The sequence below is a fragment of the Rhinolophus hipposideros genome (genome assembly GCF_964194185.1).
Source record: "Rhinolophus hipposideros genome assembly, chromosome: 10".
Lineage (NCBI taxonomy): Eukaryota > Metazoa > Chordata > Mammalia > Chiroptera > Rhinolophidae > Rhinolophus > Rhinolophus hipposideros.
This window is the reverse complement of record NC_138056.1, coordinates 10,434,093-10,445,995: the sequence shown is the minus strand read 5'-3', so window position 1 is coordinate 10,445,995 and position 11,903 is coordinate 10,434,093. Positions and strand designations below refer to the sequence as shown.

General features: G+C 45.7%; 1 protein-coding gene across 3 annotated transcripts; it reads left to right on the top strand.

Annotated features, from left to right (window-relative positions):
* The first annotated feature begins 359 nt into the window (after nucleotides 1-359).
* FAM111B (FAM111 trypsin like peptidase B) lies at nucleotides 360-11,500 on the top strand. Of its 3 annotated transcripts, none has more exons than XM_081062393.1 (4): nucleotides 360-623; nucleotides 6,601-6,650; nucleotides 7,518-7,675; nucleotides 9,206-11,500. In XM_081062393.1, the coding sequence occupies exons 3-4, from the start codon at nucleotides 7,595-7,597 to the stop codon at nucleotides 11,333-11,335; spliced, it is 2,211 nt and encodes a 736-aa protein (XP_080918519.1). In that variant the 5' UTR covers nucleotides 360-623; nucleotides 6,601-6,650; nucleotides 7,518-7,594; the 3' UTR covers nucleotides 11,336-11,500. The 3 variants fall into 3 exon arrangements, with proteins under 3 accessions (XP_080918519.1, XP_080918521.1, XP_080918520.1); XM_081062395.1 differs by lacking the exon at nucleotides 360-623 and adding an exon at nucleotides 5,375-5,872; XM_081062394.1 differs by lacking the exon at nucleotides 360-623 and adding an exon at nucleotides 5,394-5,804.
* Nucleotides 11,501-11,903: the final 403 nt, after the last annotated feature.

The window sequence follows — 11,903 nt, the reverse complement described above, 5'->3', positions numbered from 1 at the left end:
AGGATAAAATGAGTTCATATTTGTAAAGTACTTTGAGTAGTTTTTGTCCAATGAAATTAACAATTAGCATTAAATACGGTCACCAGCACCACTGGCATCACCTCCTGAGAAATGCAAGTTACTGGGCAACCGTCCAGCCGCACCGAGTCAGCAGAGGGAGCTCAGGACAGGCTCCACAAGCTTGCCAGAAGATGCTGACGCATCAGGAACTTAGCAAAGCATTGGCCTGAGTTTCTCAGGCAGGTCTATTCATGCCTCCCCTTGTTAAAAGGTGACTCACCGCAGACCTATTGAACTTCAATATATCTGGATTAATTCCCAGAATCCATGTTTAAAAACTAACCAACTACCCAAGAGTCAGGCAGGCAGTGCGTCCCGGCTGCCCTGGGCTCTCCCGCTTTCCTGGGTGGTTTCCTCCTTGCTCCTTCCCGGTAGGCGGCGGCGGCGCGGTCCCTCCCGGAGGCGCGGCGTAGGACGAGCGGCGGCCGCGGAGCGTGGAGCTCAGCCCAGCGCCCAGGCGGCGACGTGCGCGGGCCGGGAGGAGGTCCCGCCGCAAGTGTTACACGTGGGGCCGCGTTACACTAACTCTCGAACATGGACTAGGGCGCCTACCGGGCAGCGCGGTGAGTGTCGGCGCCCCAACCCGGGGATTCGCCGCGGTCCGCGCGCCTGGGGCTTGGGGCGGGGCCCCCGGGCCGGTGCAGGTTTGGGTGTGGCTCGCGACCCTAGGGGGGGGCCCTCGCTCGCGGCGGGGAGGGGCGCGGGGGCGGAGCCCAGGGCGCGGGGGGCGGAGCCCAGGACCCGGGGTGCGCGCGCCCGGCGCAGCACCGATGTTGGAGCTATGACCCCCAGAAAGGGAGCAGGAGAGCGTCCGGCTCTGCCCCCTAATGCCAGCAAGGCGGTCTTCTTTTTGACATCCGATTGTAAAGCCCGGAATTGCTTCAGATGCTTGTGGGTCGGTGGTGGTAGCGGCCGCGATCCTGAAAGCGGTTCGCCTCGTCTTGTGTGTAGAACACCGAAATGGATCTATTTTCCTCCTCTCGCCTGTGTTTTCCGCGAATGGCTTGCATTGCATATCTTTGTTGATGCCAATGGTGCTGTCCTGCGCAGGCTTTCTAAAAAGTATTAGCGGCATCAGTGCTAGCTGTGTAATATTTCAATCTTGAAGTTTTTAAATGGATTTTAATACCGTGCTGTTTGCGTTTAAGGAAGGATAAGACAGCATCACTCTCTTGATTTATTAAAGAGTCGTTTGGAGTTGGGCCTAATTTGACTCCTTTTTTTTTTCTGTACCCCGAGTGAGCTCTGTTAGCGCATAAATGCATCCAGACGTTATAGCACAGTTACTGTGGCCTTTTCTTGTTAATGTTTTCGTGGTTAATATACGAGGATATGCAGCCTTAATGGAGGTCTTGCAGAGGCACATGCAAAGACCCTCATCTTAATCCATATCTCTCAGAAACGCGGAAGAGGGTGACTTTATTATTTGTGTTAGAACCACCCCTCCAGGTGGCTGTTCAAATATAATAACATCCAATTGTGGCAGGTACTGTGCTAGGTACATTATCTCATTTTATGTGAACAGCCACCTGGAGGGAGGGAAAGGTGGTGATATCCGTCTTTCAGGTGCAAAAGTATTTCAGGTGAAGCCAATTCCGAAGGTCATAGAACTAAAGAGTGACACTTGAGTCTGTACACTGAGATCCTAATTCAAATGCTGCATGCAGCTCTTTCCATTACACCCTGTTATCCTTAGTGTTACTACTAATAATTTTAGAGTTTTATCATATTTTACTATTAGGAGCAAATGTATTTCAGAAACATTCAAATTTGAATGATGGTAATTTTAGAAATGTCACAGAAGGCATACTTTACCAAGTATGTTAGCTAGATTGAAAGACTAAAATTCTTTTAAAAATAAAAGACTTCATTTGAATCTTGAGTATTCTCATTCTCTTCAGGAGCAAAACGCTGCACAGTAGACAACTGTGAAAATTAATGTGAACTCAGAGGCTTAGGAGCCAATAGAGAAATTGAAGTAGGTCAGACCTAAAGGAAAGAAAAGCTCTAGAAAGTAACTGTCTACAAGGTCACTTCTCTGTCATACATCTGATTGTCGTTGCACCTGGTGTTATATGTGCCAATCAACATGTGTCACTGGAAGAGGATCTGAATTGCCTATCACGGCCTTCTGTTTATAATAAATGCCACATTTATAATAAAATCCAGATTCTTTACTAAGTCCTACAAGGTACTTAGGGCCCATAGCATGCATAACCCTTCCTTAGGGTATGTTCCATTGCAGGGCAAACTCTATCCCAGGAGATGTCAGATTTTTGCACAGCGTCTTTCTCTCTCTACCACCTCCTGCTCCTCATAAATTTTTAACATCTCCAGATCCTACAAAGGAAAACGAATCAGCAAGTCCTCTAATGCAATGCAGTAATTGGTTCTCCACCTATGGATATATGTTGGACTCAGTCGCCTGTACCACTTTAGGGTGATTTAAGGAACAACTGTGATTTGATAAAACTATCAAAGTTTTTCCTCTTTTTTTCATATTATATTCACAACTATACCTTTATTTATTTATTTATTTATTTATTTATTTATTTATTTATTGTTCTGTGTCAAACTCTACTGGAATACAGAAAATAGGCAATGGGAATCACAGTTGGTGCTGGCAACTCTAGGTCCCCTGCCCCCATCCCTCTCAGCCTCAAGGCCTGGGGGATTCCTGTCCCCCCCACAGTGCTCTCCCATTTGTCTGGACCAGGAGAACCCTCCACTTTGGAAAACTGCATGGGGTGGGAACTTCCAATATGCATTCTGCTGCCAGCTTCATGATTAGCAGCAACTGCTCACAGGACAGCAGCAAGACTGGACTTGACATTACGCGTCCTTACACGTAAAAAAGTAAGACCTATGATGTCACATGTTAACAACAGTTCTACAACAAGATACATGACACTGCTGTGCCCCACCATGCCACACCAGGGGCAGGCGACAGATCCACAGGAGGCTAAGGGCACATTGAGGCCCTGGAGGGGCCAACTCTTTTACTCCCACAATTAGAACCAACTGAATGCGTATTTTCACATTCTCTGGGAGGACAGTCAAATGAAGGTTCCCAAATCGGAGGAGAAACCATTTTAAGAAGAACAAAGAAAGCCTGCTTCCCTGTACTGAGTGGACATGTAATGATGAGTGGGAGAAAGAGGGAGGAGGACACACTAGAGAGGAGCTAATTGATTATTTAGCAATATCTAAATCTATTTAGCAATAAGCAATAGCAAAAGACAAAGGCAATTCAAACGAGGTGCTAATGACAGAAAGTAAAGGTGGTTAAGACTAAACTGTATACATGGATATCAGTGTCATGTCAAAGGAGTACACATACATACAGGTTTAAGAGATCTCAACATATGTTTACTATTGGTCAAAAATCTCTTGGCTAAATACACAAATAACATCAGTAAGGAGTATCCAAAAAGCAGTAATAAGCTTTATAGGATAGTAACTATTACAGCAGATGTCAAAAGCTCACCAAACCGTAGGAACAACAGCACTGGAACAGTCAGGAATCAAAAGCTTGTCAGGTCTGCAGCTGAGAGAATCCCAGGCATCTCCCACTGCTGCATGTTAGTTCCCAAGAATGCTGCTGCTGTTGCTGTTGCTACTGATAGAGGTTAGGGAGTCTTCTGATGCTGCAAGCTGCAAGCTGCATACAAGTTCCCAAAGATGTTAAAATGATGACAATTCACCTACACAAGAAGTCTCTCTGTCCATTCAGGTAACTTCCGATCTCTTACTCTGAAACAATCTAATCCTGAAAAGCAGTCCTGAAACAGCAAATCTCCTGAATAGTAACCTCTTAAAACAGCAATCAATCCAATCCAATCCACCTGAGGTCTGTCTTATAGCTCTCTTTAGATGCACCCCAGAGCCAAGTTTTGTGTTCCGTCCTCCCTTCTCAAGGACTAGACTGCTCCTGGAGGGTCTGGCAGTCAATGATATGAATACTGTCCCTCTGGCCAGAGGGCTAGTTCATCCGGTTAAGCAACAAGGCCTGGCGATGTGCCTGTCGCGTCATCCTGATACAACTTAGCTACTTCTTCATCTGCTGATGCAGGCAAAACAGACAGAAAACAACCTCATCTCATATCTCCCATATTCAGGAGGACACGAGACCAAAGAGGGGATTTACTCAACCCCTAATCACAGCACAGACTTCTATTAACCCTAAGCTAACCATTACCTCACATGCAGGCACAGACAAAAGCTAATAGACAAAAGTTAACACCAACAAGTATAGGCAAATTTTCCTCAACATCTTTCCTATAGGACACCAGCCTTGACCTGGTGGGCAGCAAGGGCTGGCTGTGGCCTGGGCTAGCTGGTGAGGTCAATGGCCACACAACTATACTTTTAAAGTATACCATCTCCAACCTCCACAGACCACCTGGAATGAGAGCAGTCATTGTACTTCTCAGGGTATATTTTACCTTAAGCCAAGTTAGAAGACACTTCCACAATTTTCCAACATCACCATCACTTTTACATGAACATCTAGTTTTCCATAAATTACTAAGGGGTGGTCACCATCATCACCTGTCAATTATATCCCCCCACCCCGGCCAGCTTTTCAAACATAGCACCCAATATGGCAGGCACCTGCTCCTATTCAGGGTCTTAAACAGTAAGTGTTTTCTCAAGCTTCTTGCAGAGCACTTTTTGCTCAGCAGTTTGGAGACGCCTGACTCTGGAGCCCTCCATCAGAAGGGTCAAGATCTGCATCTAGTAATGCCTGCCCTGAACACCAACAGTGCCAGTAGGGCCTTCTTCCCCTTCCTCTTCGCAGACTGATGTGAATCAGCCTCTCCTGGAAGCTGGCCCATTCGCAGGTGGGGGGAAAGGAACGAATGGGGGTCACCAGGTTCCACTAGACCCCACCGCGGGAGCAGGCTGCTTGCTGTCTGCTTTGGGCCATTTCTTCAGCTGGAAGCTGGTGAAGCTCACCAGGAGGACATTGGCCCTCGGGATGCCCGGCGGGGCCTCTGCGGGTCTCTGTGGCTCCGCAGCGACCACAGGTTGTGGCCCGGGATGTCTTTCCCAGGCCCGCCGCCCACCGCCCACCGCGCAGCTCCTGAAGGGCTGCGATGGCGGGCCACCAAGCACCAGGGGACAGGCCTATTGGCCCCGCCACGCCAGGCGCGCCCCGCACGCCCTCTGCGCAATCCCAGCCCCGGGAAGGCGCGGGGTGCCTGCTGCTCAGTCTCCCGCCCCGCTCGCTCAGCGAGTCGCGCGACGACAGCGGACGCGGGTGGGCGGGGAAGAGATGGAGGGAAGTGATTGCTCAGGGTGGGTCCTGGACGCGGAAGCAGGCCGTGGACCGAGTGGCCCCAGTGAGTGGATGAGTGGGACGCAGCGGGATGGTCCCCACCGCAGGACCGGTGGGCGGGCGCGTCCCCGAGCCCAGCCTTTCCACTCGTCGGCCCGCGTGATGGGCTCCCCGCCAGTCCTTTCCCTCCCCGCCACGGTGTTGCCGCAACCTCGCCGCCCATTGGCCAGAAACGGCGCGAGTTTTCAATCACCGGCTGAGAGGCAGAAGTGCCCGGGCAGTCCCAGCCCACTGAGCGCCATCTTCGCGGCTCCTGGGAATCCCGGAGCGGCGGTCACCGGCACCATCTGGCAGGCTCTCCGCCTCTGAGAGTTGTTCTTCTGGACTTGAGTTGGACCTGGAGAGCTTAGGGCGTGTTTGGAGAGGGCACCAGGCAGAAGGACCTCAGCCCAGAGCCCAGGAGGTTTGCGGGGAGGGAGGGATAGCAGCTTCCCACCGTGGGAATCCCCTTCCTGCTCCCCGGCTTCAAAGGTCAGGACTTTTACTCCTGGAAAGACCCTTGGAGACAGTCTAGCTAGCTAGCTGATGCAACCAATGTGCTGTGCTCAGTTTTTGCTGGGGAGGGGGGAAAAGAGCTGGGGTGAGAGGGGACTAGAGGTGTGTGTGTTAAAGTGTAGATTCCTTAACTGTACCCCAGAGATACTGAACCACAATCTTGGAGGGAGAGAGTCTGGTTTCTTCCTTTTTAACAAGCCAGAGGGGGTAAATTTACAGGCACAGTGTTTGGTCTGAGCCAAGCTCCTGCCTGAGGAAACTGAGGTGCCCATGGGAGATGTAGGGAGAGGGTTTGAGGGAAGTTACCCTCTGATGGTTTTTGTTTGTTTGTTTGTTTGTTTTTTGAAGGGTGGGAATTCTTTCCTGGCCTTAGGTAGTTTTCACCAGGCCTACTCTGTCAGTTCTAGAAGCATACCGGAGACAGCCCTCTGCAGGTATCCCCAGTGCTCTCTCTCTGCAGATGTCTCCCTCTGTATAATGTGAACTCTTGCCACCTTAAGCTCTCAGCTCTATCTCCTCAAAGCAGGAATTCCAACGGGCTCTGCCTGTCTGCCCACCTTGCACCCTGGCTTGGTGTCTCTCCAGGCAGGCCCCCGAGTAACCACAGTGTACTTCATTTGTTGCTGGCCTTAATGCATGATGTCCAGTTCCTTACCAGCCACTGTTTCACATATTTTGCCCATTTCGTCTTCTTTTGTTTTCAGACTGAAGAGTCTATCCGGTCTCTGTCACTCCATTTGGCCCAAAATCCAAGGTAATTCCCGCCTGAATGTTCTCCTCTACTAGTTCTGTCCTAGGTGTCACTCCTGGATCTGTTCCCATTCATTGATTTCCCTCCTCATTATGGACCTTATTTTCCTGCTTCTGTTTTATGCCTGATATTTTTTGATTGGATATCGAGCTTGGTTAGTCTCATATTTTGAGGGTGCTAGAAATGCTTATATTCCTATCCACATGTTCGAACTTTGTTCTCACCCACAGTTCCTCTCCTTGGAAACAGTGTTATCCTTGTACGATTTGATTTTCAAGTTTGTCAGGTGGCACCAGATCAGCCTTAGGCCGAGGGTTCTTTTGTCCCACTGTGGAGGCAACACCTTTCTGAATACTCTGCCTGATAGCTCATGAATTCTGAAGTTTTTCAGTTTGAGTTTTGAGAACAGAAACTATTCTCAACCTGGATGAGCCTCAGAATTCTTCCAGCTTTCCTTTGAGTGGGCAATGGAGGGCTCTTCCCCTGGCTTCCAATAGTTTCATCACTGTCACGCACTGACAGATACTTGGCTGAAATTTCAAGGGTGCCCACCGCAGATCGACTCTCCACCTGTCTCTATAGCTGCTGCTGTCGTCTCTCTAGTACTCTGCCCTACAGACTCCAGCCACCTAGGCTTCCCACAACTCTCAGCTTGTCTTCTAACTAAGGAAACCACCAGGCTCTGTTGTGTTTCCCCTTCCTGAGATATGGCCTGGAAAGGCTCCCGAGTCAGTCAGCTAGACACCCGTCGGGCCTCTTTTGATTTCCCTCTCTTAGGGATCAGAGATCATAGTTCTGGGCTGCCTGATGTTCAGTGTTTGAAAGTTGTTTTTTCATATATCCTGTCTTGAATTGTTTCCGTCATTTCAGGTGGGAGGATAAACCCAGTCCTTGTTTCTCCATCTTGGCCGATAGTGCAAGTGAGTTATATTCTCTTGGAACGCATCATGATTTCCATAAAGTGTGAAGAGAACAAGTCATTCAGTGCTGCTGAAAATGACCAGAGTACCAGACGTGAAGTCACAGAGGTATGTCTACTTTTTATAACTCTTGGCCGGAACAGCACTCTAACCATAGCTCTACATGGGGATCCTGTAAGTGATGGCTCAGAAAGAATGGCAGTTATGGGGTATCCGGTTAGCTTAGGTGGTTAGAGCATGGTGCTAATAACACCAAGGTTGCCAGTTCGATCCCTGCGTGGAACACAGTGAGCTGCACCCTCCTTAAAAAAAGAAAAATTGGCAGTATAATTCTTTCTCTTGTGTTGTTCAAAATAAATTTGGGGACAATATCCATACTAGTGCTTGTATAAAATAAAATGACAGCGTACGAATTAGCAATGCAAAAAATGTCTTGTTAGACCAGGCTAATGAACAGTGGAGACACTTCAGATCCCTGGAAATATAGATAGGCAAAAATCATAACAGTGAATATTTATGGAGAAATTACTGTGTACCAGGAATTGGCACTTTCACTTCCTATGGGTTACCTCATTTAATGTTTAATACAACTCCATGTGATGAATATTATTACCATCCCTATTTTACAAATGAGAAAACTGAAATCGAACGTTCTTAAAGTTGCAAAAGTAATGGACTTCAGAGTAAAGATTTTAAACCCAGGTATCAATCTTCAGAGACCAGTTTTTGACCAGCACTCAAAAATAGGCAAAATGATAATACTAAACCGAGATATGAATGAGGGATTTTAGAGTGCAGAGAGAAGAATATTTATGGATTTGTATATGAGTATGTGTATTTGTTTGCATATGAATATCTACCCAATCCCTTGATTTTTAGAGAGTATTTTATCATATTTCCTTATGCTGTTGGAACCATGTACAGAACAGAAAATGAACAGATTGGTAGTGGGAATTTTGGAAAGGTGATGTTGCAAATGTCCAAAAGGTGTTTTAACTAAGTCCAACTTTACTAGTAAGTAAGTAAATGCAGATTTTAAAAACACTCAAATCAGATGACATTTCATCTATCAATTGGCTATCACTTAACATCATAACACTGAAATGCTTTTGAGGAGTCACCCATTTGGTTGATGTCATTGGACAGCAGGGTGAATTGATGCCACTTTCCTGGACAGCAGTTTGGCAGTAGACCTCTTGTGAAGCACATTTATAACCTTAGTCCCAGTTTTCTCGCTGCTGGGAATAGTTCCTAGAGAAATCATTTATTTATTGTGGAGAAAACCTTGATATATTTAAAGTACGAAAAAATTAGAAATAATCTAAATAACAAGAGAAGAGAAGATTAGAAGTATTTTAGAGAGAAACAAATTGTGTTTGCAAAGGTTGTTTAATGACGTGTGAAAGCAGTGATAAATTGTTGCGTGAAAAGTGAAATCATACACAGAATAATAGAAGCAAAGAAAATGGAGAATGATTATCTCTGGTGATGGAATAATGATTGCCATTTTCCTCCATTCAGCATCCATGATATCATGTAATTTTCATTCAGCATACCTATTATGGCACAATTAGAAAAACATGAAACATTGTTATTAAGGGTGATTGGTATTAAGAGTTTAATCTTTCCTTTCTCAAGGATGCTGTCACGAAGCAGACATGTTCTGGCACAACTGTTGGTCATTCTCTGTCTGACAGAACAGAGTGTAGCGGCTCCAGTCAACTTAGAAGTGAAGTCCGTGAGCATGAAGCGACCCTTAAAATAAAGAACCCAAATATGAGCATCAGTGAAAAATGTCATTTCACCTTTACTTTGAATGAAAGTTCCGGGAAAACAGACCGGAGTGTGTTTACCGCATATGGTGAACTCAACGAGAATATCTACTCAGCTCTGAGAGCAAATGAACATTTCAGTGAAAGGATGAAGAATCGTTTTAATAAGGTCATCATGGCTTATGAAGAAAAAACAATTCAAGGCTACATAAACTTAGGAATGCCTCTCAAGTGCCTACCTGAACGTTCTCACCTTCAAATAACACTGAGTCAAAAAAAGAGTAACCACAAAGAAGGTGATCAGATATTACGCCAGTGTGAAAATCCAGACATCGAATGCTTTCTTTTTCACGTCGTTGCTGTTGGAAAGACAATAAAGAAGATTCTTAAGATCAAGGAACTTCATGCAAAGGGAAATACACTTTGTATCTATGCCTTGAAGGGCGAGACTCTCGAAGAAGCCCTGTGCAAAGATGGCCGATTCCGGTCTGACCTGGAAGAATTAGGGTGGAACCTAATAGAAGGTCATCAGAACATCCATGGAAAACAGTCCTCGGTGGAGGAAGTATCTGGGAAAGTCTTAGAAATGGACATTTTTAAAAGGCCACCTGTCAGGAAAGGTACCCATCACAAAATTAAACAAGGGAATGAAAATGCCACTGATGAAATCAGTCCCTGGGATCACATGCAGTCTAATATCGAGGTCCACGAACCAGAGAAAGACGGAGAGACCGAAGATGAAGAACACAAAAGAGAACAAGTTCTCACACCTCGAAGTCTAGGGCATGATATCGAAGGCAAAAAATGCCGGACAATTTTCAGGGTTAGAAGTTATTATGATTCCTCCAGGAAATATAGGAAACAAAACTCACGAATTAGGCAAAGGCTCCATCAGGATATGTCATATGCTCTTAATCGGAATCTCCAGGGAAAGGCAACTGATCTCTGGCTAAAGAATTTCCAAGTGTTGGATAATGGATTCATGCAGAAATATCCAGATTTTAGGGAACAGGCACTGTGGATGAGAGAGTATTTTCAGGAGGAACAGAGTAGAAGAAAACTGTCACCATTTAAACAATTCAACACATTTAAAAAGTACTTTGGAAAAGTGACTGAAAATTCTACTTCAGTTGCAACCTGTGAACATCTTATTCATCTTAGTAAGTCAGTTGGGTTCATGAAATGGAACAATAATGGAAAGAAAGGTAATGCTACTTGCTTTGTCTTCAATGGTGGTTACATTTTCACCTGTCGACATGTTGTGCACCTTATGGTGGGAGAAGGCACGGATCCAAGTTTGTGGCCCAATGTAATAAGCAAATGTGCAGAGGTAACTTTCACTTATAAAAAGTTCAGCCCTTGTGCTGCCGAATGGTTTTCCATTGAGCCAGAATTGAAAATGTCTGAAGGACCTCTAGATTATGCCATTTTAAAACTAAGTGAAAATCGAAATGGGTTTCCTCCTGGCCTGTTGGGGCAAGTTTCCCCTCTGCCATCTAGTGGTTTGATTTATATAATTGGTCACCCAGAAGGCCAGATCAAGAAAATAGACGCGTGTGCTGTGGTTCCTCTAAATGAACGGTCAGGGAGGTACCCAGAGCATTGTCAACATGAGGTGGTAGCACACCAGACTGCCACTTACAATGCTTTCCCTATGTTTACCCAAAGAAGTTTCCTATCAGAGGCCTTACGTACTGACACGCTTAGTTACGATACCTGTTTTTCTAGTGGGTCCTCTGGCTCCCCAGTGTTTAATGCGTCTGGCAAACTGGTCGCTGTGCACAGCGTAGGACATTTTTGTAAACAAGGAGATATGGTTCATCCCCTTGTGGAATTTGGCTATTCTGTAGAATCAATCCTTAGTGATGTTAAACAGAAAAATGAGGCCTTCTATGAATCGTTAATGGAAGAGAAAAATGAGATCCTCAATGAAGAGAAAAATAACAAACAAGAGTCATCAATTGAAAATCATCAGGAGGAACCCATGGAACACTAGAAAAAAAACATGGTGTTTTCAAGAAAATATGCCCATAATTTAAAGTATCTGGTGCTGCTTCCTTAAAGTATGATGAATACACTTTGTTCATAGAAAACTGTTAGAGAGTCATGTGGCTGTGCAAAACACATATGAGAGCTCAAATAAATAGTTGTTGTTTTTCTCACTGGCTTCCTTTTTTTATTTCAGTCAATCTCAAGCCTCACGTAAAATACAACTACAAAGAATGTGGTATGTGCCTTCCTGAATGCCTGGGGTGGTACCTCCATCCCAACTTCATAACTGGTGAAGTGATTCTTGTTCAATGGGGAAATGCACCTTTAGAGTTCAGGAAAAAAAGGTGTATTTTTCCTTTAAACCCCCAAATTCTTGGAAATCTTAATTGTTTCCCTTCTATGTCACCTGTCACGGCAGCCTCTATTGCAACAACCAATAGAGAATCCCAGCTTTTCAGTTCTGCCCTCTAGTTCAGCCCTTCTCTGGCAGATGGAAGGAGTGACGTGTTTAGTCCCCATCCCCACCCTCTCATGTTCAGAGTCTAGAAAGCTAAAAGCTAATTGCCTCAGTC

What these genes read in the sequence shown, in the direction of transcription:
- FAM111B (XM_081062393.1), top strand. Translation starts at nt 7,595, where the DNA reads ATGATTTCCATAAAGTGTGAAGAGAACAAGTCATTCAGTGCTGCTGAA. An exon ending in CCAGACGTGAAGTCACAGAG is followed by an intron (nt 7,676 to 9,205) that starts GTATGTCTACTT and finishes TCCTTTCTCAAG; the next exon opens with GATGCTGTCACGAAGCAGAC.